The sequence below is a fragment of the Rhinoraja longicauda genome, chromosome 9 (assembly GCF_053455715.1).
Source record: "Rhinoraja longicauda isolate Sanriku21f chromosome 9, sRhiLon1.1, whole genome shotgun sequence".
Lineage (NCBI taxonomy): Eukaryota > Metazoa > Chordata > Chondrichthyes > Rajiformes > Arhynchobatidae > Rhinoraja > Rhinoraja longicauda.
This window is the reverse complement of record NC_135961.1, coordinates 35,659,281-35,685,788: the sequence shown is the minus strand read 5'-3', so window position 1 is coordinate 35,685,788 and position 26,508 is coordinate 35,659,281. Positions and strand designations below refer to the sequence as shown.

Genomic DNA, 26,508 nt, shown 5'->3' with positions numbered 1-26,508 from the left:
ATCAATCTTCTCTAACTTCAGGACCAGTGTCCTTTGTGCTGCTCAATCCTTGCAGACAGTGTTTGAAAGATCTTTCAATATTTCCAAAATACTTTAGAATAAACCTCAGCATCTTCTTGTCTCCACATCGTCGCACCTCAGTTAGCCCCACCTCCTCTCCTTCTATCCATGTCTCATTTGGCAGAATCCAGTATTCTATCCAATGCCACAAACTCCCTACCCTAATAATCTGTCACATATAACATAAGAAAGTTCAGTAAAGGAATGGGCTTTGTGTCCCATGATGTTTATTCCAAACATGATGCCTAGTTAAACTAATCTCATCTGCTTATACATGATTCATATCCCTCTATTCCCTGCACTTACAAGTGCCTATCTAAAGGCTGTCTTGTGTGCATGCCACATGTACAGTCGGTAAGTCGTTGGTTCCAGCGGCTTTAGGGCTTGTCTACCTAGCATGTGAAGCCTGGGTTCGGCGGATTGCGCGGAGGAAACCACCAGAAGGTTCAACGGGCAGAAAGACGATCCCAGCAAAGCGCCGTGGAGCGCAAACAGGGCAGAGTTAGATACGTAGGACACTTCTGACCATCCACTGCATCCTGACCTGTCCCCAGCCGTCCCGACTATGTCTTGCTGCTGGAACCCGATAGGCCAGGACGAGAGAGTGAGGCTGACGATCTGCGCAACTCCCCCTCACTTAAATCCAAGTCAAGCACAAGTCATGACTTCAACCCCATACCGTGCAACCTCAAGTCCTGTGGCGATGGGAGAGTGGCGAAGCAGCAGGTGTGGATACACTGGAAGCTGTAGTCACGAACCTGCACACAGGCGGCCCAAGGCATAGGGTCGCTCTCTACTGGATCGAAGCAGCAGTGGAGTTTGGCAGCCCCCTGGGTGTCTGAGCAGCCCTCTTTAGGATTCGCTCTGCTCACCTCCATGGAGGAAGGGGCTAGAAAAGGTGCCTCAAACATAGCCTGCTTCACTTCACCTTGGCCAGCCAACCGCGGCTGGCGGGGATCCCAATCAGCGGTCAAAATAATAAGAAAAACATGTTGAAGGTGCTCAACCTCGACACGTGGAACGTGCGAACCCCGCTGGATAACATCAAGGCAGATAGACCAGAAAGAAGAACTGCACTGGTCCCCAAAGAACTAGCTCGCTATAACGTGGACATAGCAGCTGTCAGTGAAACTCGCCTTGCAGACAAGGGTCAGCTCTCAGAACTTGGTTGTGGGTACGCCTTCTTTTGGAGTGGTCGCAGCAGCGCTGAACGGCGAGAGGCAGGCGTTGGATTTGCCATCAGATCCCACCTTGCCCGAAAACTTGCCAAGCTTCTAGAGGGCATAAATGATCGCCTGATGACACTTCAACTCCCACTTGGAAACAAGAAGAGTGCAACGTTGACCAACCCGGATGATATCAAAGATAAGTTCTATGAAGAACTTAACACCCTCATTGCAGCAGTCCCACAGTCAAAGAAGCTTATTGTCCTCGGGGACTTCAACGCCAGAGTGGGGACAGATCACCAGACTTGGGAAGGGATCATTGGAAGACACGGCACCGGCAAGTGCAACAGCAACGGCGTTCTACTCCTGAAGATGTGTGCCTCACATGACCTAGTCATCACCAACACACTCTTCCGCCTCCCTACCCGTAAAAAGACATCTTGGATGCACCCACGCTCCAGGCAATGGCATCTGATTGATTATGTCATCACCAGGAAGAGGGACAGGCCGGACGTGAGAGTGACAAAGGCCATGTGTGGTGCCGACTGCTGGACTGATCATCGCCTCATTGTGTCCAAACTCAAGCTTTGCATCCTACCCATGAGAAGACCCCAAGGTCAGAAGACAGCAAAGAGGCTCAACGTCTCCAAGCGGAAGAGCAGCAAAGTTGCAGAAGAAATCTCCAGAGACCTTGATGGCAAGCTGGTGGACACACCCCATGATGACCAGGACAGCACTGAAGAACAGTGGGTGGCCTTCAGAGATGCAGTCTACTCCATGGCCCTCGAACACCTCGGGCCAGCATCCCGCAGAAACCAGGACTGGTTCGACGAGAACGATGACACTGCTATCAGAGAAACACCAACTGTTCAGAGCACACCAGAATGACCCCACGTCACAAGTGAAGAAAGATGCCTTTGCCAGCGCAAGACAAAAAGTACAGAAGAAACTCCGTGAGGTGCAGGACGCATGGTATAGCAAGAAGGCCGATGAAATCTAGGGTTACGCAGACAGTCACGACACCAAGCGTTTCTATGACGCATTGAAGGCTGTGTATGGACCCCAGTCCCCTGGCTCCTCTCCCCCCCTCAGTGCAGACGGGACCCAGTTGCTGACAGAGAAGAAGCAGATTCTGGAGAGATGGACTGAGCATTTCAACCAGGTCCTCAATCGCCCTGCTAATATCAACGACGAGGCCATCACTTGCCTACCTCAGATGGAGATCAACCAGGACCTTGACAACCTCCCGACAGAAGAAGAAGTCACAAAGGCCATCAAGCAACTTTCCTGTGCCAAAGCACCAGGATCAGATGCAATTCCTGCTGAAGTGTACAAAGCAGGAGGCCCTGTCATGATGCAGAAGCTGACTGAACTCTTCCAGTCCATGTGGAATGAAGGGAAGGTCCCACAACAGCATAGTCCACATCTACAAGAGGAAAGGCAACCGCCAGTCCTGCGACAATCATCGAGGCATCTCCCTCCTGTCCATCGCTGGGAAGATCTTGGCTCGCATCCTGCTCTACCATCTCACTCAACACCTACCATCGGCCAAACACCTGGAGCTGGCGGCCTCCACCTGGGACCACCGGGGCTCTGTTTCGCAGAGCCCGCGACTCGTCTCCGAAGGCTACTTCGGCCGCGGGCCGCAGGGATATCAGAAGCTTGCAGGCCCCTGGGTGGGGGCCGCCCGCGGGATTTTCTCCTCCCGGCGGGGGCTTCAATGTCAGGAGCCACGACCGCCCCGACGTGGCAACTTCAACAGCCTGTCCGCGGGAGAAGACGGCAGGGGAAGAGAAAAGACATTCTGGCCTTCCATCACAGTGAGGAGGTGACTGGAGGAGACTCACTGTGATAGATGTCTCTTTTTGTTTGGTGTTGGTTTATGATTGTGTGTGTTATTGCTTATTTTTATTGGTCTTATTGTTGGACTGTGGGTAATCTTTCATTTCACTGCACATTTATGTGTATGTGACAAATATATTGACTATTGAGCAGGGTCTCCTTCCAGAAAGCCAGTGCGGTTTCCGTGCTGGACGTGGAACTGTCGACATGATATTTGCTGCACACCAACTCCAGGAAAAATGCCAAGAGCAGCACAGCAACCTGTTTGTGACCTTCGTCGATCTGACAAAGGCCTTTGTCAGCAGAGATGGCTTGTAGAAGATAATGCAGAAGTTTGGCTGTCCCAGCAAGTTCATCACGATTGTCCGGCAGTTCCATGACGGCATGATGGTGAAGGTGCTAGATGATGGAGATGACTCGGAAGCCTTTCCAGTGACAAACGGCATGAATCAAGGTTGTGTTCTTGCCCCTACACTCTTCAGCATGGTCTTCTCTGCCATGCTTACTGATGCCTTCCGTGACTGCAAGGATGGATACACATCAGGTACAGGACTGACAGCAGGCTGTTCAACCTCAGGCGCCTGCAAGCTGTTACAAAGGTGAAGGAGACCATCATCAGAGATTTCTTGTTTGCTGATGACTGCGCCCTCAACATCAGCACAGAGCAGAAGATGCAGCATGAAATGGACTGCTTCTCACAGGCCTGTGACAACTTTGGTCTCTCCATTAGCACCAAAAAGACTGAAGTTATGTACCAGCCTGCTCCTGGAAAGCCCTACCAGGAACCACACATCACGGTGAAGGGGCAGAACCTACAGGTAGTCGACAGCTTTACCTATCTGGGCAGTACACTCTCGCGAGTGGTGAACATTGACGCTGAGGTCAACAACAGGATTGCCAAGGCCAGCGATGCCTTTGGGCGACTCTGTGAGAATGTTTGGGAGCGGAGAGGACTCAGCCTTACCACCAAGCTGAAGGTCTACCGTGCAGTGGTACTCACCACTCTTCTCTATGCCAGTGAGACCTGGACTGTCTACAGCAGTGAAACAGCTCAACCACTTTCACTTGAGCTGCCTACGCAGACTCCTTCACATCAGGTGGCAGGACAAAATTCCCGACACAGAGGTCTTGGAACGGGCCGGAATCCCCAGCGTCCACACCCTCCTACGGAAAGCCCAAGCCAGATGGGCAGGCCATGTCGTCAGAATGCCCGAGAGTCGACTGCCAAAACAGCTTCTGTAAGGAGAACTGTGTCAGGACAAGCGCTCAGTACGAGGACAGAAGAAACGGTTTAAGGACTGCCTCACAGTGTCCCTCAAAGACTTGGACATCAACCTCAGCACTTGGGAGTCTCTTGCTCTGGACCGTCCAACCTGGCGTAGCAAGCTCACCACAGGAGCCCATGCAGCAGAGAACAGACGCACTGCAGAGGCCCAGAGGAAATGCACCGCGCGCAAGGCCCGGGCTACCTCCACTTCCACTGCAGCAGCCATCCACTTGTGTCCTATGTGTGGGCGCGCCTTCCGGGCCATGATTGGCCTCACCAGTCACTTCCGGACCCACAGTCACCAATCCTCCAACTGAAAGTGAAGTCATGGTCATCTTCGAACCCGAAGGACAAACAACAACAAATGCGTCAACCGCCACTATCATATCTGCCCTCACCAATACCCCTGGGAATGTGTTCCAGACCCTCACCACTCGCTGTGTAAAATAAAACTTTCCCTGCACATCGCCTTTAAATTTTCCCTCTCTTTATAGTTAGACCCTCTGGTGCTGAACATTTCCACACTGCAAAAATGTTTCTGACTGTCTACCCTATCTGTGCCTCATAATTTTATGTACTTAAGACCAAGTGGACCCGTTAGGCCCAAACCTCTCCTGCATTGGTGCTGCACCCTGTCCTCTCCCCCTCCCCCCCTCTCTCCTCAACCCCCCCCCTCCTCCCTTCTCCCTCCTCCCCCTCCCCTCCTTTTAAACTTTTAAATGTCAATAACTTTAAAAATATAACACTGATTTCAATAAAACTACTTGCATTTTCACTAAAGTGACAATGGTGAGTAAGGTGGGCCTAAAATTGTCACGCTATCATTTTGGCTGAAGTTCGGTCACAAACAAGATAACAAAGGAGAGTTTTAGTATATAGGTATCAAGTCTATCCAACTTCTCCCTCTCAGTTTTATATCATGCTCAACAAAAAAACATTGTGGGCCGAAGGGCCCATTCCTGTACTGTATGGTTCTATGTTCAATGTCACATGCAGCCAATCATCTTGCATCATGTAAAGGCAATAGGGAATTAATAGCTGTAAAATGACTGTGTATCTGAGCCTGACCCAAGATCATTTAAATGGATTGTGTGCAAATAAAATCAGTGAAAATCTGCATAAATTCTTTTTGTTTCCTTCTCAGCGTCCTATTACAGCCATCTGTTGGGGTCACCGTGACTCTCGTTTGTTCCTATCTTCTGGACCTGCCCTGTACGTTGTTCGTGTGGAACACAGGATTGCCAATTTACAACTTTTATGTCAGCAGGCTATTGTCGTCGCACTTCGTGATGAGAAAGACTTCAGTAAATTAACACTTCCACCTCGTCTTTGTTCGTACCTCACTGCTGCCTTTGTATCAACAATTAAGGTATTTACTGTTTTAAATTGTAGGGATCACGCTGCAGAACCTTTTATTGTCAGCGCCAAATATTTTGAAATGTTAAATATGACACATGAAATTTGTTACTTTCATTACATAATGGGACTGATGTAAGATAAATATTCTGTTATATGCACTTGCATACACTGCACACTTCTAGATAAGTAAAGTTTAACTTGCAGAAATTAAAGTAGAAACAGTGTTGTCTTTCCAAATGTTATGGGGTCGAGCGTGTTTCCTTATAGTGCTGTGTGATAACTCTTCTTGGGTATTACCACTTAATTTGCCTGCATCATCCCTCATCAGTTTTTATTACTATGGCCAATATATCTAATTAGTGCAGGAGAGAGATTTTCCATGTCTTTCACTTTCCAAAGAAGTATGGCCTGTTTAAGGATGGTAACTATGCCAGTTGCTAATTCTGCATCAACAATCACTCTCAATCTAATATCTCAAAATTATTTAAATAATGTTATCCATTACTTAGATCTGTAATAACTTGAAGTTCATAAAAACTCTATGGAGCATCCTTTAGGATAATTGCAGGAAACATCAAAGAAGGGTTGAGAGGGATATGGGCTGAACGCAGGCAGGTTGGACTAGCGTGGATGGAACATCTTGATCAGCATGAGCAAGTTGGGCCGAAGGGCCTGTTTCTATGCTCTATGACTCTAAGAATGCTCCTGAGTCCAACAGTTTCGTTTTTTTTTTTACTTGCTTGGTATTGGTTTATTATTGTCACATGTACCAAGATGCAAGAGGGAAAAAAAAGTATCCCATCCCATAGTATGCCATACCAGATCATATCATAAATACAACAGCAAACACATTTAGCACACAGGGTTTATTTGCATAAGCATCATTATTTATAAGGTTTGCCATGTAGAGATCACTCTTAATTATGGGTTCTTTACTGCCTGTAAATAAACCATTGCTGAATCTGGAATTATCATTTTTATTCTACCCATCTTTACTCGAGTATTTTAAGGCTAATTGCGTGAGAGTTGATTGAACAGTTTATTGACCCAGATTTGGTATGTTTTATATTTGTAATTATTTTCGTATGTTACAAATGTTATAATTTAAATAGCATTACAAAGGTGTAGCAGATTGAACAGCAGGGGCCTGGCCCCACACGGTTGAGTCCTGTGACCAATAAGCGAGTTCGGTATTTCGACTGAGCATGCGCCAGTCATAGGTCACAAGAGCGAAACATTCTCGCTGGCTGATCTACTGCGTGTATACAGACCTGTTTCATCCGTATTTTCCAGTTTTGCTTAATAGAGGTAAGAAAATACTCATTTAAAAGGGTCTCGACCTGAAACGTCAGCCATTCCTTCTCTCCAGAGATGCTGCCTGTCCCGCTGAGTTACTCCAGCATTTTGTGTCTACCAGGTGATATTATAGGGAGAGTTTGATCAGACAAACCGCTCTGCTGGATGCTGACCTCTGCAGCTGTCCAATCGCTGCACGAACAGCAAAAGAAAATCGTAACGATCTCGCTCACTCACCGAAGCACAAAGCAATAAAACCTACAAAATCACCGTAGTCATACAAATTAACCATAAATACACCTAATTAATATTTTTTAAAGCAGTATTTTACCTCTACGAAGCAAAACTGGAAAATACGGATGAAACGCAGGTCTATATACACACAGCATATCAGCAGGCGAGAATGTTTCGCCCCTATGACCGGTGCATGCTCAGTCAAAATACCGAACTTGCTTATTCCAATCAGTTCCTTCATATGGACCCACATAATCAATTGACTATGTAGTACCACGGTGTTTCACAGTGCTGGTGGAACTAGGTTTATCATCAAACACTGTGTTAAATAGCATCAAATATAAGACAGGCCATGTATCCAGTCAGGAATCAACCAATGTAAAGCCTTTTCCAATTCTATTTTAAACCGAATGTTATAAAACTGCATATTTTGTTCTGACATAGACTGACAGAAAAATATTGGGTGTTAAAGAGAATCATCAAATTGATGTTTTATTTTTAATACCTGTGCTTGAATACTCAGTATGATAAGATAAAAACCTGTTTTCCACTTCATGGATTGTGTGTGATAGTATTTTGGCAGTCTCGACTGACTTCATGATGCATGAAATCACCATGGAACTTGTCAACAGTTTGATAACAATATTAATTTGTAGTCTCAGACACAGCAAAGGTGATGTGGAAATGCAGTTAAACTGGTCTATTGCTCCAATGTAGTTATTTTTCGAGATACAGCATGGAAACGGGTCCTTCGGCCCACTGAGTTCACGCCGACTGTCACACTAGTTCTATGTTATCCCACTTTCTCATCCACTCCCTACACACCCTGGATCAATTTACAGAAGCCAATTAATCTCCAAACCCATGCGCCTTTGGGATGTGGGAAGAAACTGGAGCACCCAGAGGAAACCCACACGGTCATGGACAATGTGCAAACTCCACACAAACAGCACCTGGGGTCAGGATTGAACCTGGGTCTCTGGTGCTGTGAAGCAACACCTCCACTAGTTGCACCACTGTTCCACCCAATGTGCATAGATTTATGTGATGGAGTGGTACAAACTATTTTTCAAGATTTGGATTTGTTGCTGCAATAGTTTAGCGAGAGCATTACTGATGCACTATTTTCATTTTGGTGGACATGGGGTTTCAAATAAACCTGGAAATTTAAAAATAATCTTAGTAATATTAGCTGACTGGATTGTCGTATAAACCTCATGGTTCAATAATAACAATAATGTCCATAGGGTAAGGAGACCTGGCATACATTCCCAGTCTGACATAGCTTACTCTTAAATGTCTCCTCAGTTCAGCCGGAATTGGGCATGTTCAATAAATTGTGGTTATGCATCCGATGAACATTTTTTTTAAGTTGAATGAAATTCAGCAAATAATAAAACTTGCCAGAATTCTAAGTTTATAGTGTAGAAACCATGTTATTGTCACAGAAATGTAATGCTCATGAATTAATTTGGTTATTTAAGTAATTGTTGCTATCTTTGTTTAGCCTCCCATACCAGACCCAAATAATATGCGGGATTTTGTCAGCTACCCGACATCAGGGAACGAAAGACTGCACTGCACCATGAAGCGTACAGAAGATGACCCAGAAGTAGGAGGTCCATGCTACACCCTGTACCTAGAATACTTGGGTGGTCTAGTACCAATTTTGAAAGGAAGGAGAATAAGCAAACTTCGACCAGAATTTGTCATAATGGACCCTAAAACTGATGGTAAAGCAGGTATGTGCAGCTATTGATTTAAATCTAATGCAAAAATTTAAAATGAAATCATTTTCTGTGGCACATTTTGCGCTAGTTGGTGAATATTGAAAGTCTATTGAGAGAGGATTTCAGGACACAGGTTAGCTGTGTATCTTTATGTTGTATCCCAAATACTATTGGAAATTACTGGAAATTTGAAATGATAATAAAATGCTGGAAATAATTAGCAGGTGGGGAGATGTAGGGTGAACGGTCGGCCTGCTCCTACTTATTTTTCTTCGAGCTGAAGAGAATATGGTTAAAATGGCGTGAAGGGTGCTCATGTGTATCCAACATTTTGTGAGAGTTCAATGAGTGGATATCCCAGAGTTAGTAGTTGGCAATTACAGTAATACTTGCAAACTGTGCATTTAGATTTCATTTTGAAGAAAGCTGCAGAATCTGTTTAATCCATGGAACCTTCAGTTTGATTAGCCCTCACTTAATAATTAAGTTTCATCCTGCCCGATCCAAGCATCCCCCTGATTTGTTCAGGGTGCTGATCTTCCGCTTTTCGCTGGGCCAGTTTTGTGCGCAGAGGGCGCCGTCCCGCAGCCGACCTTGAGGGCATAGAAGGCAAGACCCCGGAACACTTTCCCATCGGCCTTGCTCCTCGCGGCTTTCGTCTCTGGTTTCACCCTCTTTGCTACTCCGGTCTTCGGGGGGTGAGCAGGGACCAGGGTCAGCAGCTTCCCCTCTACAGGCCACAGCCTGCCTGGTCATTCTGCGTCTGGCCACGGGTTCAGAGTTCCACGGCAGGCGAGCCAGGCCTGTTGTGTGCCATAGCTCACCGGAATCCTCCTGCCGCACAACTCACCAGGATCCTCAATTTCCCCAGCTATTCATTTCCCAGGAAGAGGTTGAATCTCAAGTCACTTAAGTGATGGTGCTGAGAATTTGTGTTTCTTTTATTTGTGACTATTGAAAGCAGGAGCTATGTAATGTTACAAGCCATTGTTATTTTAATTGGTAGGCAAAAGGCCCTTTCATAATACTTTTATGGTTTAATTTTCAATCATGATTGCCATTATTTGCCTTTCTACAGTTAGAATTGAGTAGAAACCCAATGCAAAGCATTAACGTCCTAAAATAATTCATCTAGAAAGAACTGATTAGTTGGTTGCATTGTCCCTCATATTATTGGTCTGTTGGTTTGAGTTGTAAAACATTTGACCAGCAGATGGTGATGCTGACTGACCATAAATAAATATGAACAACTAAAATAGATGCCAACAATAAATCTCTGGGATTATAGAAGTGGGATTATGGCAGCCAAATAATTTACTGTCAAAGTTTTACTTATTCTGTGTCTTGTCCAGATTTGTGGTTGGATCACTTGGAATTGCTATTTCAAAGCACCTCTTTCCATATTTTCTTTTGCAGGCTTGCAGGATAATGTAAAGTGTCATAATATCTGACTTGTTTTTTTACCAATCCTTTCAGTATTCTAAAATGAGCATTTGTTCTCTGACATTATGTTGCTTTGCACACAGTCATCAATGGCAAAAAAAAGCTCCAATTAGCCGTAGGGCATAATGACAAACCTAAATTCGAGCCTGAATCTGGATGTATTTCAGTTTACTCCTGGATGAAGCTACATCTAGATATCACTGTTGGTGGCATCAGTGGGTAGTCCTTTCTTTAGGTGGACTTAAGCTGTCTATTTGGTTTAAAACAGTCAGCTGTAATAATGTTGTTAATGTTGCAAAATTGCTTTAAGTCCATCATAGTAATAACCAAGCATTAAATGGTCCCCAGGGTTACCATTTGGATACTTAATATTTTGGAATGTATGCACCCCTTGCTAAGATAGTGGGCCACACCAGACTGCAGACACAGTTTTTCTGTTCCTTCTGTATGCTTCAACCAGAAAAATTAGTTTTTAGCTGTAGTTTCCTGAAACTAGGTATGTATTTGCATGATATATACAGCACTAAATCAAATTCACAAATGTTTTTGCCATTTTCTCAGATTATATGTATTACTTTGAATTCAAGCAACAAGAAATATTATTTCTTGCATACCTTTCACCTATATACAGAACTGTGAATTTGTGATTTTGAAGATGTGATCAGAAGATGTGATTTTTTTCAGCCAGCTTTTAATTGTCCTTTCTCTTGATTTCACCAGATGAAACCTTTGGCAACAACTTGATTTCAAACATGATTGACAGCTGTAATTGTTCTGACTCCAGTGACATAGAATTAAGTGATGACTGGGTTGGGAAGAAATCTCCAAAGATATCTCGTGCAAGCAAATCCCCCAAATTACCCAGGTATGGCACCCAGCTGAGATCTCGCATGTTTGATTTGAGTACTTTTCTTATATTAAATGTTTCCAGAGAAGTTTTTTGCTGCATGTCAATGCTTCGTTGATGCTTTTCACTAAATAAATTGAACTGCTTTGAATTTAAAATGTGCAGCATTTTTCCAAAGCCTTCTGTACAAGTTAATTTTGGAGTGCTTTTAATTTGGTGTAATAGCCAAAGCAGCAATCGGTCTGCTAAAATGAGCTCCAGCAGACCAAGGATATTATAACTTCATACTAATCCATGTACATTTTTCATCAGAATTAATCTTGATGCTAGAAAATCACCCAAACTTTCTCGGGCTAGCCAGGAGATATCAAAGTCTCCGCGATTACCAATTAGAAAACCTTCTATTGGTTCCCCAAGCTTAACTCGTAAAGAATTTCCTTTAGAAGATATCATGCAGGTATGAAGTTATACATTTGATTCTTTACTAGAATTCTTGTTTGATATTAAAGTGAAATGAGTAGTGCAGATTAACTTAACATTTACATTTTTAGTCGATACTTGTGTTCTGTGCACAAGAACTGAGAAGGAATGGAAAATTTGAACAATAATTTGCCAATCTTCTAATGTATTGTATTTTTTGGGATACACCTTAATATTGTGGATGACTTTTGGGAATGAAAATTATCCATTATCCAGAATGAAGATTAATCACTGCTTTTAGATTAGTTAAAAGACAAGTTAATTACTAGGTCCTACCTTGTCCTAAAAGTATAACCTGTTGTAAAGCTCAAATTAATATATATTATGGAATCTGCTTGCCATATCAATAAATTTGGATGATAATGTAAGCCAGTAATACTGATATTTAAAAAACCCATATTCAATTGTTCGTTTCAGCACAACTATCTTGCTCAGGTCACATCTAATATTTGGGGGACAAAGTTCAAGATTGTAGGATTGGCTTCATTTCTACCAAGTAATCTTGGTGCAGGTAGGAATTCAGATGTTAATACTTTGTCTAGGAACTAGTTCATGTTTATTAATGTTGCAAGTTAGCTCTGATACTGGAAATCTGAAGTACCTGGCATTTAAGGTTTTGAAGGACGTAGCCACCAGACTATGTTTGAGGCAAGTAGCGAGTAAACCAAGAAAAGTGGTGAACCATCTTGACCTCATCCTCACCAATCTACATGTGACAAGTTTCTGTCCATGACAGTATTGGTATAGGTGACCACAGAATGGTCTGTGTGGGAACATTATCCTGTCTTCACACTAAGGACGCTCTCCACAAGACATTTCTGTTACATGGAGTAGAATCAACAGATCTGGGAGTTCAAATCTGCTCATATGAGGTGCTACGGATCATCAGCAGCAACAGAAATATGCACCCTCACAATCTGTAGCCTTCCTTACAGTGAAACCAGGAAATCAATACTTGTTCAATGATGAGCGCATGGAGACATGCTGGAATGAGATGCCAGCTGCTGCAGAGGACTGCGTGCAGGGTAGACAACAAAAACCAAGTAACGGACAGTGAAATGACCTCGTGAGCAACCAACAAATCAGGTCCAAGCTCGTCAGTTATACCATGACGTCTTGAACGGCGTTGCGTGATAAGGCAGCTAACAAGAGGAGACAACGCCATGAATATTTCCATTCTAAACTCGCTCTTCACAATCACCATCCTGCGAATTACCATTAGTCAGCAATTAGTACCAGATATACACATCATAGCTATAAGACCATCATAGTGACAGGATGCATCGAGGATAAAATCAAATTGGCGCACCTCTCACGTGGGTGTCCTGCAGTGGGTGACCCGCCTTTGGCAGCTCAAAGCATTCAACCACAAACAAAGCACCAGTCAGCAATGATCCAGCAAGCTCAGATCCTAAACAATGGCATTATCAAAAATTTTAACTGGTTCTCCATATTATTCCTGGCATTTTGGGCAAGCAAGAGAACAGTATTTACCCTCCTAGCTATGCAATCCCTGATTCCCGCTAATTCCTTTTCACTCCGCCTGCTTGAATGGCCCCATTACCACAGTGCTGTGGTCAGTATGCTCATCCACCTCTGCTCTCATCCAACAGGCTGCAACAACCTCAGACCCCTTGGGCACGTGTAAGGGCTGAAGCTCCTGCAACACCACTTTCTGGATCCCCATACCAGCCTCACTTGTAGTCACAACCTCCTGTCCTTGACTGACCAATTCTACTTAATCACAGGGATGTGACTGCCTTCTGGAACAAAGGTGTCCAGGTAACCTCCCCCTTCCTGATGCATTACAGTGTCTGAATCTCAGATTCCAGATCATCCAGTCTGAGCCCAAGGCCATCAGGTTGCATTGACTTGCTGCTAATGTGATTGCCATGGATCCCAATGTTTCCATCAGCTTCCATGTACTACAATTACAATACACCATTTGCCCTTTCATGCCTCACTTACGATATCTATAATTTTGTCACCATCGCCCTTTACTCACTGGAATTCCATACACATCAAAGTTTCCACTCTGGATGTTGCATAAAGAGGAATACTGTACTACGCCTGGCATTTTTAGCTGACACTACAGATCTGTGTTCTTAAGTTAACAGCATTCTTGATGTCAAATAATCAGGAGCATTTGGACAACCTTTATCCCTTATCAGGTGCCAACAATATATCTGGAGTTCACGTGGCCAAATAAATGAACCATAGTTATCACAAGAACTGGAGGAGCATGTGGAGGCCACTCAGCCCCTTGAGCTTGCTCTGTCACTCTGTACAATCATGGGGTGATGTGTACTCAACTGCTCTTCTGTGCCAATTCCCCATAATCCTCAATTTCTCAATCTTTCAGATATTTCTATACATCTTAAACATATCTAATCCTTTCAGAGGCAGAGAATTCCAGATCACTCCAAGAGGATTTTAACACATCCGTTTCAAGTGACCGTTTTAATTTTCTCCCGTATGAGCTTTTTAATTTCTGCTGCTGGATCTGAAAATCTTCCAAGTTCTTTGACCGACCATCAGTCCTAGCAAATTTGTATGCCCTACTTTTCAATTTAACACTATTCTTGACCTCCTTTGTTAACCACAGATTGTGCCTCTTTCTCATGTAAGCTCTCATTGGGATAAATTCCTGCTGAGTGTTATGGGCTGGCTATTTAAGCATCTGCCACTGTTCATCTATTGACATGTCGCGGGGCTAATTTTTCCAGACCATCTTGGACACTGCGCAATGGTGCAGCTGGTAGAGCTGCTGCCTCACAGCGTCAGAGACCCAAATTAGATCCTGATCTTGGGTGCTGGCTGCGTGGAGTTTGTATGTTCTCCCTGTGACCACGTGGGTTTCCTCCAGCTGTTCTGGTTTTCTCCCACATCCGAAAGATGTGTCCGTTGTAGGCTAATTGGCCTCTAAAATTACCCCCAATGTGCAGAGTAGATGAGAAAGTAGACTAACATAGAACCAGTATAAACAATTGATTAACAGTCAGTGCGGGTTCGGTGGCTGAAAGGCCTATTTCCATGCTGTATCTCTAAACCAAACTAAACCCCCACCTATAATTACTTTAAAGTTGATGACAGTGGTTTTGGTTCTGTGATGTTCTCCCTCAAACTACAATCTTTTAACAAATAAATTATCTTATTTGTGGTCAACACCTTCTTGGCGATCTTTAACCACAAGCTCTCCTATTAATATTTCCTCATTACTCACGAGCAAATTTTAAAAAACAGTTCCATGATAGGCATAACAAACTGTTCTACGAAGAAATTCTTGATTCTTTCCCCAAATTCTTTTATAAAATCCTTTGCCAGAGTGATTTGCCCACTCAATATGTAGATTAAAATCTCCCATGACCATTGAGGTTCCCTTCAAACATGCCGTAGACATTTATCCATTTATGCTCTGCCCTATCAAGTCATATTTTAGGGGCTTGTAGACTACTACGTGTGTCTTCATTCCCCTGCTGTTCATGATTTCAACTTAAACCAATTCTACATTGCTACCACTGCCTCCGTTTGCTTACAGATGCCTTGAGAAATACAAATCTGCTGTTGTATTTCCTGCTTTTGAATAGTTGTAAAGAAAATTGTGTCGCTCACATGAGCATGGTGTGGAAACTTCAGAAGAGGAACCATCTTGAAATTGATCGGATTGTATTTATCATACCTGCTGAATATTTTTTTAAATAGCAAATGGGATCATTTGAAAGGAGTTTGATTTCAGGATAGTGTCACTGATTCCTTGATCCATATTTGTGAAATTAAACAGTTGCATTTATTGCTTGCTAAGTGTTGACAAATGGTTGAACAGAATGTAGCCTTTAGGAGCATTAAAAGATACCAATTTCCCTCTGGGGATGAATAAAGTTTTATCGTATCGTACAAGCCTCACAAATTTCACCGTTTCATTGATCCACCAAGGCCTACTGGATCTCCCGGTTGCTAACCATTTTAAGTCCCCTTCCCACACTGACCTTTCTGTCCTGGGCCGTCTCCATTGCCAGAGTGGGGCCACATGCCAACTAGTTGAACAGCACCTCTGATTCCATTCAAGTAGATTACACCCCCCCTCACCCTCCTGCCCCAGCGGCCCACTTGGACGTGCATTCTTTTCTCCACTCTTTCACCCCTTCCATCTATGTTCCTTCCTCTGGCTTCACAATTCGCACATCTATCCTTATCTCACACCTTTTGTGTTTTCATATCTGGTTTTGTTCAACCCTCTACCTTTCAGAACCCCCCTCATCCATATCTGCCTATCACTTGCTAGACTTTAGCCTGCCCGTCCTTTCTTTCAACTTTCTCTACCCTCCTCCCCCCAACCCCCACCATAATCAGTCTAAAGAAGGGTCACCTATAAATGTTCTCTTGAGATGCTGCCTGACCCGCTGAGTTACTCCAGCACTTTTTTTGTAAATCAGCTTCTGCAGTTCCTTGTTTTTCTGTCTCATAAGTTTGACTGTTGATGTTTGCTCTCAATTTGCAATTTCTTTAACAATAGAATGGCGGGACTGACATATGATGAAAGAATAGATCGACTGGGCTTGTATTCCCTGGAATTTAGAAGTATGAGAGGGGATCTTATAGAAACATATAGAATTCTTAGAAGATTGGACAGGCTCGATGCAGGAAAAATGTTCTCGATGTTGGGGGAGTCCAGAACCAGGGGTCACAGTTTAAGAATAAAGGGTAGGCCATTTAGGACTTAGATGAGGAAAAACTTCTTCACCCTGAGAGTTGTGAATCTGTGGAATTCTCTGGCACAGAAGGCAGTGGAGGCCAATTCACTGGATGTTTTCAAGAGAGGGTTAGATTTAGCTCTTGGGGCTAAAGAAATCAAGGGATATGGGGAGAAAGCAGGAATGGGGTACTAATTGTGGATGATCAGCCATGATCATATTGAATGGCGGTGCTGGCTCAAAGGGCCGAATGGCGTACTCCTGCACCTATTTTTCTGTTTCTATGTTTTAAATCAAAACTGCTGGATTGTTTAGTGTATTCTAGCACATTAAAGCAACAACTTTAACATTAAATCCTGCTTGAGTAATTCATTTCTTAACTTGTATTGCAATAAATGATTTTCTCAAAGTATTAAAATGTTCTGGTTAGCTGGCCAACAGATATTCATGTCTGATACAGATGTTTTAAATTATGAAGTGTTAAAATAATTATCAAGGATATCTTGAAGAGAATAAAGACAATAAAGCTGTATAAGACCCACAAGGTTTTCCATGAAAGGAAGGAATGTGCATTAAAGGACAAGAATGATGTTGGGGAAGTGTTTTTAATTTGAAGTACATGGAATTAGTATATAAATTGGGGTCCTCTTTGGGTTTAAAGAACAAAAGAAACACTACTCCCTGTTTCATTATACGTGTTTGATGAATACAAATTTAGACGACAACACAACATAACATTTATGAGGTTTTGATGGATAAAGCATTGGGTATACAATATGGTTTATTCGAAGGTTTTGTTCATTGGTATTAAACATAAATTCCTAGTATGTAATCAGCTTCCATAATCTTCATGCTCTCACTTCCTAGTTCAATTAGCTCTTTTGCAGTTTCCATGTCGATTCTGAATTAGTTACCATTGGCTTCAGTGTAATTTATACTGTTGGCTGATATATTTAAACTGCCCAGTTCATGTGATTTACCTCAATTATCCTGCCGTTCTCAGTAATCTACAAAACCAGCCTGCTGCATCTTCAGCCCAGACAAATGACCATCTACCTGCCAGAGGTACGCAAGCTGTCAATGGACTTGATGAACATGTCCATGTTCAATCCCAGTGTCTTCAGTGAGGATGAGGATGATCTTGCGGGTGAGTCTGTTCCAGGATTTGTACTAGGTGTGTAAACTAATAAGAGGCAAATTTGTATCATCTCTTCAATATTTTGGCTAAAATTCCAAGGACATTGAAGTCTGCCGATGATTGTATGTTAGGACTTGGTCCTGCTCCTTTTGTCCACGTGCATTTCAGATCAGCAGTGTTACATATTTGACCTTCAATTTCTAACAAATATACACTTTTTGATAATGCACAGAATTTGATCATTAACATTTAACACTTAGATATTCAATTTAAATTCCACAGATTTTTTTTCAGGCTGTTTAGGTGCTTTTCACAACCGAAAACACTATATTTTTTCAAAGGACATTTTGAAGATACAATTTAAATTGTTAATGTTCCAGTATTTCTCCAAGTTATGGGTAAAGGATAATTGTATGTATAGTTTACATTTTATTCAACGAATAAGGAGGGCCTTACACACCACTGATTTATATTTCTCTCTATTTCTGAGGTAGTAAGGCACACTATGCCTGAGTAGAACGCACAGACAATCATCCTTCAATGTAATCCGAACATTCACATCTTTTGTGAAAGCAGATGAAAAGTACTTATTTAATAATTTAATCATGGTGTCTTTTCATACTTGAATTTCTTTGGCCCGCAATCAGCCCAATGTCCTTTTGTAGATGTGTAGGAAAGTACTGCAGATGCTGGTTTAAATCAAAGGTAGACACAATGCTGGTGTAACTCAGCGGGACAGGCAGCATCTCTGCAGAGAAGGAATGGGTGACGTTTCGGGTCGAGACCCTTCTTCTGAAGGAGGATCTCGACCCGAAATGTCACCCATTCCTTCTCTCCAGAGATGCTGCCTATCCCGTTGAGTTACTCCAGCATTTTGTGTCCTTTCGTAAATAAGCTGTTCAAAAGTGGCCTTGCCAAGGCAGCGTGAGGTGTAGAGCCAATGGAAGGGAGGTTGGTTTGTGTGATGGTCTGGGCTGAGTCCACAATTCTCTGCAATTTCTTGCTGTCTTGGATGAAGCTGTTCCCAAACCATGCTGTGATGCATCCCGATAAAATGCTTTCTACAGCGTATCTGTAGAAGACATCTGACACCTATAATGATACTTACAACAACATGAGGTTCATTTTTTTTGTGAAGGAGGATAATATTCATTTTTATACTACTTTTGATGGGATAATTTTAAAAGTTCATGTTGTACAGTCCAACTCAAACATTTCCTCATAAAATAGAACAGTAGAGCACCATGTCTGCGCTGAACATGATGCCAAAACCACCTCTTACCTGCCTGCATATAATCCATATACTTCCATTCTCTGTATATCCATGTGCCGTCCCAAAAGTTTCTTATGTGTCACTATCGTATTTGCCTCAACCACCATCCCTGGTAGCATGTTCCAGACACTCTCCAAGCTCTTGCATATAATAAAAAAAACGTCCCACAATCTCCTTTAAACTTTATCCCTCTCACCTTAAAGCTATGCTCTAGTATTTGATTTTCCACCCTGGGGGGGAAAAATGGGTCTATCTTATCTATACCTCTCATAATTTTATATACCTCTATCAGGTCTCCCTACAACCTCCAGCATTCCAGAGAAAACAATCCGTTCAACCTCTCCCTGTAGCCAAAACCCCCTAATCAAGACATTCTGGTAAACCTCCTCTGCACCTTTATAAACGCCTCCCCATCCTTCCTTTAATGGAGCGACCAGAACTGCACGCAATACTCCATGTGTATGGTCTAACCAAAGTCCTATAAACCTGCATCATTATTTCCTGACTCATATGCTCAATGTCCCAACTTATGAAAGCAAGCATACTATATTCCTCCTTCACCACTGTTTACTATGATGGCCTTCCTTACAGTCCACGACCCCAGCAATCTTGTCACCTGTAAACTTACTAACCAACCCAAGTCATTTATACATATATCCCAAACAACAGAGGTCCCAACATAGATCCCTTCAGAACTCCGCTGGCCACTGAGAACTCCAGCCTGAACGTCATCCTTCCATCACAACCCTCTGTCTTCTTTCAATAAGCTAGTTTTTAATCCATATGATCGTCACTATTAATCCGGTGCATCTTAATCTTCTGGATCAGGCTACCATGGGGGACGTTATCCAGGCATGTGAATTTTCCGCGGATTTCCACGTTTCCGAGGATTTTCGCATTTTTTTAATTCATTTTCCACGCTTTTTGCATGATTTCCGCATTTTTCACTTTGCCAAAATCGCGTTTACCAACGGAGAAATTGGATCGGGAAAAAAAAAGAAAATAAACGATGTATAGACTTGTAATGAACACTAGGGTTCTGCTAGAGGTAACTAGGGGTTTCGCAAGAAATCCCCCATGCCCTGTAAGTCTCCCCGAAAATGTGGTACCTAGGCTGGGCAAGGCAGCCAATCTCGACCTCATCGGGACTTCCACGGCCGATCGATGGGTTGAATTTGCAACCTGCGGCCGTGGCTCTGGAACTCCAGCCCAGCTGGAGCCAGCAATCTATCTCCATAGCCGACTTCCTTGGCCAGCTGGATAAACCAGCAAAGCTCTGGAACCAAGAGTGCCAGAAAATCAGTGGTGGAACTGTAATGAGTAAATATTCAATTTAAATGCAAGGTTATATAACTAAATTAATTAAGACGGGGTTAAAATATAAAACACAACAGAAAAGCCAATTACCTTTTTGGGCTGATTATCAATTAATGTGCAAATTCACTTAAATGTTATTAGTATACAGTGACATCTTCACATTATTTTGTAATGTCTGTTTTTACTTTGAAATGCACTAAAAGAGGCTTGAAACTGGTAATTCTGTGTGTAAATTTTCAAAAATGTCCCAATTTTTTTTACCCCCCCTGTACGCCTCACGCAAGCGCCCGGCTCTTTTCCTCTTTTTTACCTCACTTACATGCTTGGTTATCAGATGCTTTACTAAAGTCGATATAGACAATATCCACTACCCTACGCTCAACAATCGTCTTTGTCACCTCGTCAAAAACCTCAATCAAGTTAGTTTGACGCTTGACCAAATTATTTTGACAAATTGCAAACTGTACAATTGAAGATTGCAACCTGTTCGTGTGACAAATATATATTTTTTTTTTATTTACTCCCACAGTGAATGGAACATCTGGAACTTCTGAAAACAGCCCTCCTTGCACTGTTAATATTCCCATTGCACCCATCCATAGTTCTGCACAAGCAATGTCCCCCACTCAGAGCATTGGTCTTGTCCAGTCGTTACTAGCCAATCAGAACGTGCAACTTGATGTTTTGACCAATCAAACTGCTGGAGCAGTGGAGCACACGTTGGACAGCTCCAGCCAGTATGTGATTCCTAACAGGTATTCCAATCCAGGGCAGGCTATCTTCGGTAATCTGGAAGCAGGCCGTATGACTGGTGGATCCCAGCAGCCATCACAGCAGATCTCAGGGATGGTGCAGATTCCTCCTGTGGACCATGTTGAAAGGGAGCCCGAGCACATTCAAAAAATCAAATCATTACGCACAGTGCCACAATTGGTGGAAAGTGACACGGTGGTATTCTGCACAACTCCTGAAATTCAGTTGACTAAAATCAATACCCATCCGCCTCCTCCATATCCGGGTACCACCATGGCGACTGTAGCCATTCCTGCCACTGTTCCGTCAGTGGATACCTGTCTGAAAAAAGCAGATTTCTCCCTCTTTCCCACTGGACATCTGCAAACCCCGCTGGGTTACGAGAGAATCACAACCTTTGACAGCTGCGGCAACGTGGAAGAAGTGTGCAGGCCTCGCACGCGTATAATGAGCAACCAAAACATGTATACACTTCCCGGCCCCGGGCAGTCATTGCTTCGCCTGCCTTCGGCTGATGCAAAGAAGATACAGCAGGTATATGGGACACTAAATAGGCTAAATGTTGCTCACTGTGTCATTCCGAGCGGGGATCCGCCGCCTTATCCTGATGCAACTATTAGGAGGCACCGTATTAACAGCAACACACTACAAATGCCATTACGAAGAAACAGCAAAGATGCCACAATAAAGGTGTCTCAGCTTCTCGAATCCCAAAGAGTTGTTCAACATGGTCATAAAGCAAAAAACAACTCTATTTCTGCACAGTACCAACAAAACACTCTTCGATCTCCTCCTGCGCTCTATACCTGCAGTCAGTGTATCAGCAACGGCGGTAACATTGTCAGGCAGGAGATCCCTACTGGAACTGGCTCTCAGCACAGCACTGTAATTGTGCACTCATCTAGTACATCACCTCTCTCTTCTCAGTCATCTTACAATCTGCTGAGTCCCCCAGACAGCTGCCATGATAGAACTGAATACATTAATAACGCCTTCACTGAGGATGAGTCCCTTTTGCAGCCTTGCCAAATTGACAAATCCATTCGTCACATTACATTGAATAATGAGATCGCAATGAGCATGAAGCGGCCACCTCCATATCAGTGGGACCCATCGGGGAGTGAGGAGATTTGGATCCCACAGGATAGACCAACTCAGGTTTCAGCAACGGGGAGTCATAAACTGCCACCTCTCATCCTGGAGCAATCACACATGGAGATGGCCCATGTATCATTTGTTCCAATTAAATCTCCTTCCAGTCCAACAGTCACTTTCCAACCAAACTATGGACTGACTTTACCATATCCAATAAGTTACTCGGCATCTCCTATTGCAGCCTTTCAGGCATCATTTCCTCCTCCTCCCCCAGAAGCTATTGGGCCACCGCCATACCCACAGCAAGACCCTTCAGTAGTTGTCCAGTCTGGTTATCCAGCTAACATCACCTGTTGTCCATTGCCACCAATGTATCCAACCAGTAACACTTTTTCTAGTTTACAACTCCCCCAGGTCGCATTGCATCAGTGGAATGCCTACAGTGCTTGTTCTCCAATGCACAGTTCGCAAGGGACTTTGAACTCAAAGCCACACTTGCTTGTTGAGAAATCTGGAATGCCTCCATTTTCAGCAGAGCTTCAGAATCATACAGGCACTGAAGTGATTGTGGAAACAGCAGACAATTTCCAAGAGGTTCTCTCTTTGACAGAATCTCCCGTGCCCCAACGAACTGATAAATGCAACAAGAAAAGTCGTAAACGGCTGGACAGTCGGCCAGAGGAAACCAACATGCAAGCAGTAACTGAAGGAAAGGTGAAAAAAGAGGCAAAGGCACTTACAGACTTCAATTCTCTTATTTCTAGCCCAAGACTAGGAAGAGAAAAGAAAAAAATCAAAAGCCAAAAGGATCAGCTAAAATCCAAGAAGCTGAATAAAATGAGCGAATTTCAAGACAGTTCAGAAAGTGAGCCCGAGTTATTCATTAGTGGAGATGAGCTAATGAATCAGAGCCAGAGCACCAAAAAGGTTTGGAAAACTAAGAGAAACCTAAGGACAGGAAATGAAACAGATGAGCTGAAATGTCGAAGAGCAAATGATAAAGAGGATGGGAAGCTGGGCAATCAAGGGTTTGTATATGTAATGGCGAACAAGCAGCCACTTTGGAATGAGGCCACGCAAGTCTACCAGTTGGACTTTGGCGGAAGAGTGACACAAGAATCAGCAAAGAACTTCCAAATTGAACTTGATGGACGACAGGTATGTAAAATGTAAAAGAAAAATCAAGTAGCTGCAGATCTTTTATGCTGAATGTCTAAGTGACTTTTGAATGCTTTTGTTTAAAGACTATGTGTACTAATGAGAGGGTGCTGGTTTGGTGTGCAACAGAACAGATTCTCTTGAACAAGATAAGAATCAGAATTGTATAGCCAGACTGTGGCCAACTATATCCATGCTGACCTTAATGCCTATCTGCGTTAATCCCACTTGCCCACATTGGCCTGTTTCCCTCCGCACCATCCCTATCCAAGTACCTGTCCAAAAACATTTTACTCATTGCATCTGCTCCTGCTGTCTCTGTTTGTTGTCGTTTGCCTGACTGGGGTCAGTTGACAGGGCTCACCACGAGGAGGTCGACAACATGACAGCATGGAGAACCAGCTGGGAACAGACATCGCGACCTCCTCAATTCACTGTTGCACCGAACACCACAGCCCCACCCGGCTCGGGCATGCCCCGCAAAGTGGGTCGCCCTGAACCGGCTCCGCACAGGGGTCGGCCGGTTCAACGCCAACATACATCGTTGTGGGCTGCGTTCATCAGCAACCTGCGTATGTGGAGCAGACCAGCAAACAGCGCAGCACGTCATTTTTGACTGCACTGTCCTCCGTCCCCCTGATTGAGGGGTAGACCTCACGGCCCTTGACAACAGCACATTGCACTAGCTACAGCGCCTGGAGGGCGTTACATAATTTCTGCTGCCTCAAACGCAAGAAGTACACATTGCAATTTTATCTGTCTCTGCTGCCACCTCTGGCAGCTCATTCCAGATATTCACCACCCTCTGTGTGAAAAACCTAACCTTCAGATATCCTTTAAATGTATCCCCCCCAGCCCCCCGCTTAAATCTTTAGACTCCCCTGCCCTGTGAAAAGGACATGCTATTTTTCCTACAATTCCTCATTTTATGAGCCTCTAAGGTCAGCCTTGTATGATCCAGTGAGAAAAAAACCCAGCCTATCCAATCACTCCTTATAACAACAGCCCTTCATTTCAGTCAACATCCTGATGAATCTCTTCCACAGCTTCTCTGTTGCTGCCACATCCTTCCTCTGGTGTGGTGAACAGAGCTGTACACAAAAGTCCAAATGCAGATAACTCAATGGTTTATCAAACTACAGCAGATTAAACCACCTCACCCAAATGTTGCCGAGCAATTCTTTCCTAAAGGAGACCACGTATCTGATAAGGATGCTGGAAAGTACTGCAGAACAGACACTTGCTCTAATGTTTTTTGTGGTGATAGTGTCACAGAACAGGCGGCACAATGGCACAGCAGTAGAGTTGCTGCCTTACAGTGCCAGAGACCCAGGTTCGATCCTGACTACAGGTACTGTCTGTATGGAGTTTATATGTTCTTCCCAGTGTCCCCGTGGGTTTTCTCCAGGTGCTCTGGTTTCCTCCCACGCTCCAAGGACATTCAGGTTTGTAGGCTAATTGGCTTGGGTAAAAATTGTAACTTGTCCCTAGTGTGTAGGATAGTGTTCGAGTACGGGAATTGCTGGTCGATGTGGACTTGGTGGGCCGAAGGGTCTATTTCTGCGCTGTGTCTCTAATACATAAACTAAAAAATTAATTATCACTGATGGAATGAGAGACATCGATAATGAGGGTATCTGCATATCAATCTCTCCTGCCTCCCCCAGTCCATTTCACAAACAAGAGGATGGAAGTACACACTCTACCTTCCTCTTCGCCCTCCCCTCTCCCAGCCTTTCCTATTTTCATTTCAGACCCCCAACCACTGAAACCTTCCTGGAGAAGGACAAGGAAAAAGGGGCATAATTACAAAACTACTGCATCTCAGCTCCTCAACTCTGATTCATTCCTGACTTCTGGTTCAGTCCGTGTGGACTTTGCACATTCTCCCTCTGACTGTATGCGTTTCCTCCTGCTGTTCCCTTTTCCTCCCATAGGTCAATTGGCCATTGTCCCTAGTGTGTAGGTGAATGGTAAAAAGTGGGGCATAGTTCATGGGAGTGTTGGCAGAATAAAGTGTGATTGGAGTGTGCTTGATGGGCAGCATGAATTTAGAGGGCTGAAGGGTCTGTTTCTGGCTGTATGACTCTGACTGAGTATGGCAATGAAAATTAAAATACAAAATATCCTCATCAGACATCTGCAGCCAACAGCTTTATGTGTGCATGAATTGTGTAGCATTTTACTGAACTCAGAATTGATTGCATTATGAAATTCCATGTATTACATATTTATGATGTCAACAGGAATATGTTCAAATTCAAACCTCTTCACGTCCGTCCCAGACTTTTCCAGCTAACCTATGCTGATCACACGTGATATAGAGCCATAAAGTCATACAATACAATACAATATCCTTTATTGTCATTGTACAAGTACAACGAGATTTTGAATGTTGCTTCCATATCGATGCTATCAAATCAAATATATAAATAAATCACGGCGAAAATGAAAACAACAAAAGGGGGAGTGGGAAAGGAAAAAAAAGGGGGAACAAGGTAAAGTGCAAAAAAAGGTTCATGCAGGGGTCAGTTGTGCCAGATGACCCTGGGGGCGGGGACAGATAATGGCGGGCTCTCAGCAGGACCGATTCAGAGCAGCTATAGCTCTAGGGATAAAGCTGTTTCTTAGTCTGGAGGTGTGGGCGTAGAAGGCTTTGTAATGTCTGCCAGGTGGAAGTAGTTCAAACAGACGGTGGCATGGGTGTGTGGAGTCTTTGTAGATGCTGGTGGCTTTCCTGAGGCAGCGTGCCTTGTAGATGTCCTCCAGGGCTAGTAGCTGTATCCCAATGATCCTCTGCGCTCTGCAGACGACCCGCTGAAGAGCTTTCCTGTCCGCTGCCGTGCAGCTGAGATACCACACATAGATGCCGTATGTCAGTATGCTCTCTGCATGGAAACAAGCATTTTGACCCAACTTGCCCACACCGAATAACATGTCCCATCTGCACTAGTCCCATCTGCCTGCATTTGGCCCATATCTAAACCTGTCCTATCCATGTAGCTGTCTAAATGTTTCTTGAATGTTGCAATAGTACCTGCCTCAACTACCTCCGGCAGCTTGTTCCATACACTAATATATACCCCATTGTGTTTTGGTTTCAATTTTACTCTCCTCCCATTTGCTCATATCATGTTGTAAAATAGCTTGGAAACTCCTGCATAATTCAAGAGTTTCAAATTCATTTAAATGAAAGAAAATTTGAAAGATGTATATGTAATTATGTAAAGTGGACTGGTCCACTGTATGATTCTGTTCACTATGTTATGTATTTAAATTAAAATATATAATACTTTTTAATACCACATTTTTAAAAAGTACGAGTATTCACTCATCATTAAAATTACTCTGCAATGCCT

General features: G+C 43.5%; 1 protein-coding gene across 1 annotated transcript in view; it reads left to right on the top strand.

Moving 5' to 3' along the window:
• The window catches only part of tulp4a (TUB like protein 4a), a 69,524-nt gene that overhangs the window by 35,382 nt on the left and 7,634 nt on the right, over nt 1-26,508 (top strand). The window contains exons 7-13 of the mRNA XM_078405127.1: nt 5,480-5,704; nt 8,732-8,966; nt 11,118-11,262; nt 11,557-11,701; nt 12,142-12,235; nt 17,419-17,562; nt 20,673-23,149. Coding sequence (XP_078261253.1) covers nt 5,480-5,704; nt 8,732-8,966; nt 11,118-11,262; nt 11,557-11,701; nt 12,142-12,235; nt 17,419-17,562; nt 20,673-23,149 — 3,465 coding nt within the window. The remainder of the gene's footprint in view (nt 1-5,479; nt 5,705-8,731; nt 8,967-11,117; nt 11,263-11,556; nt 11,702-12,141; nt 12,236-17,418; nt 17,563-20,672; nt 23,150-26,508) is intronic.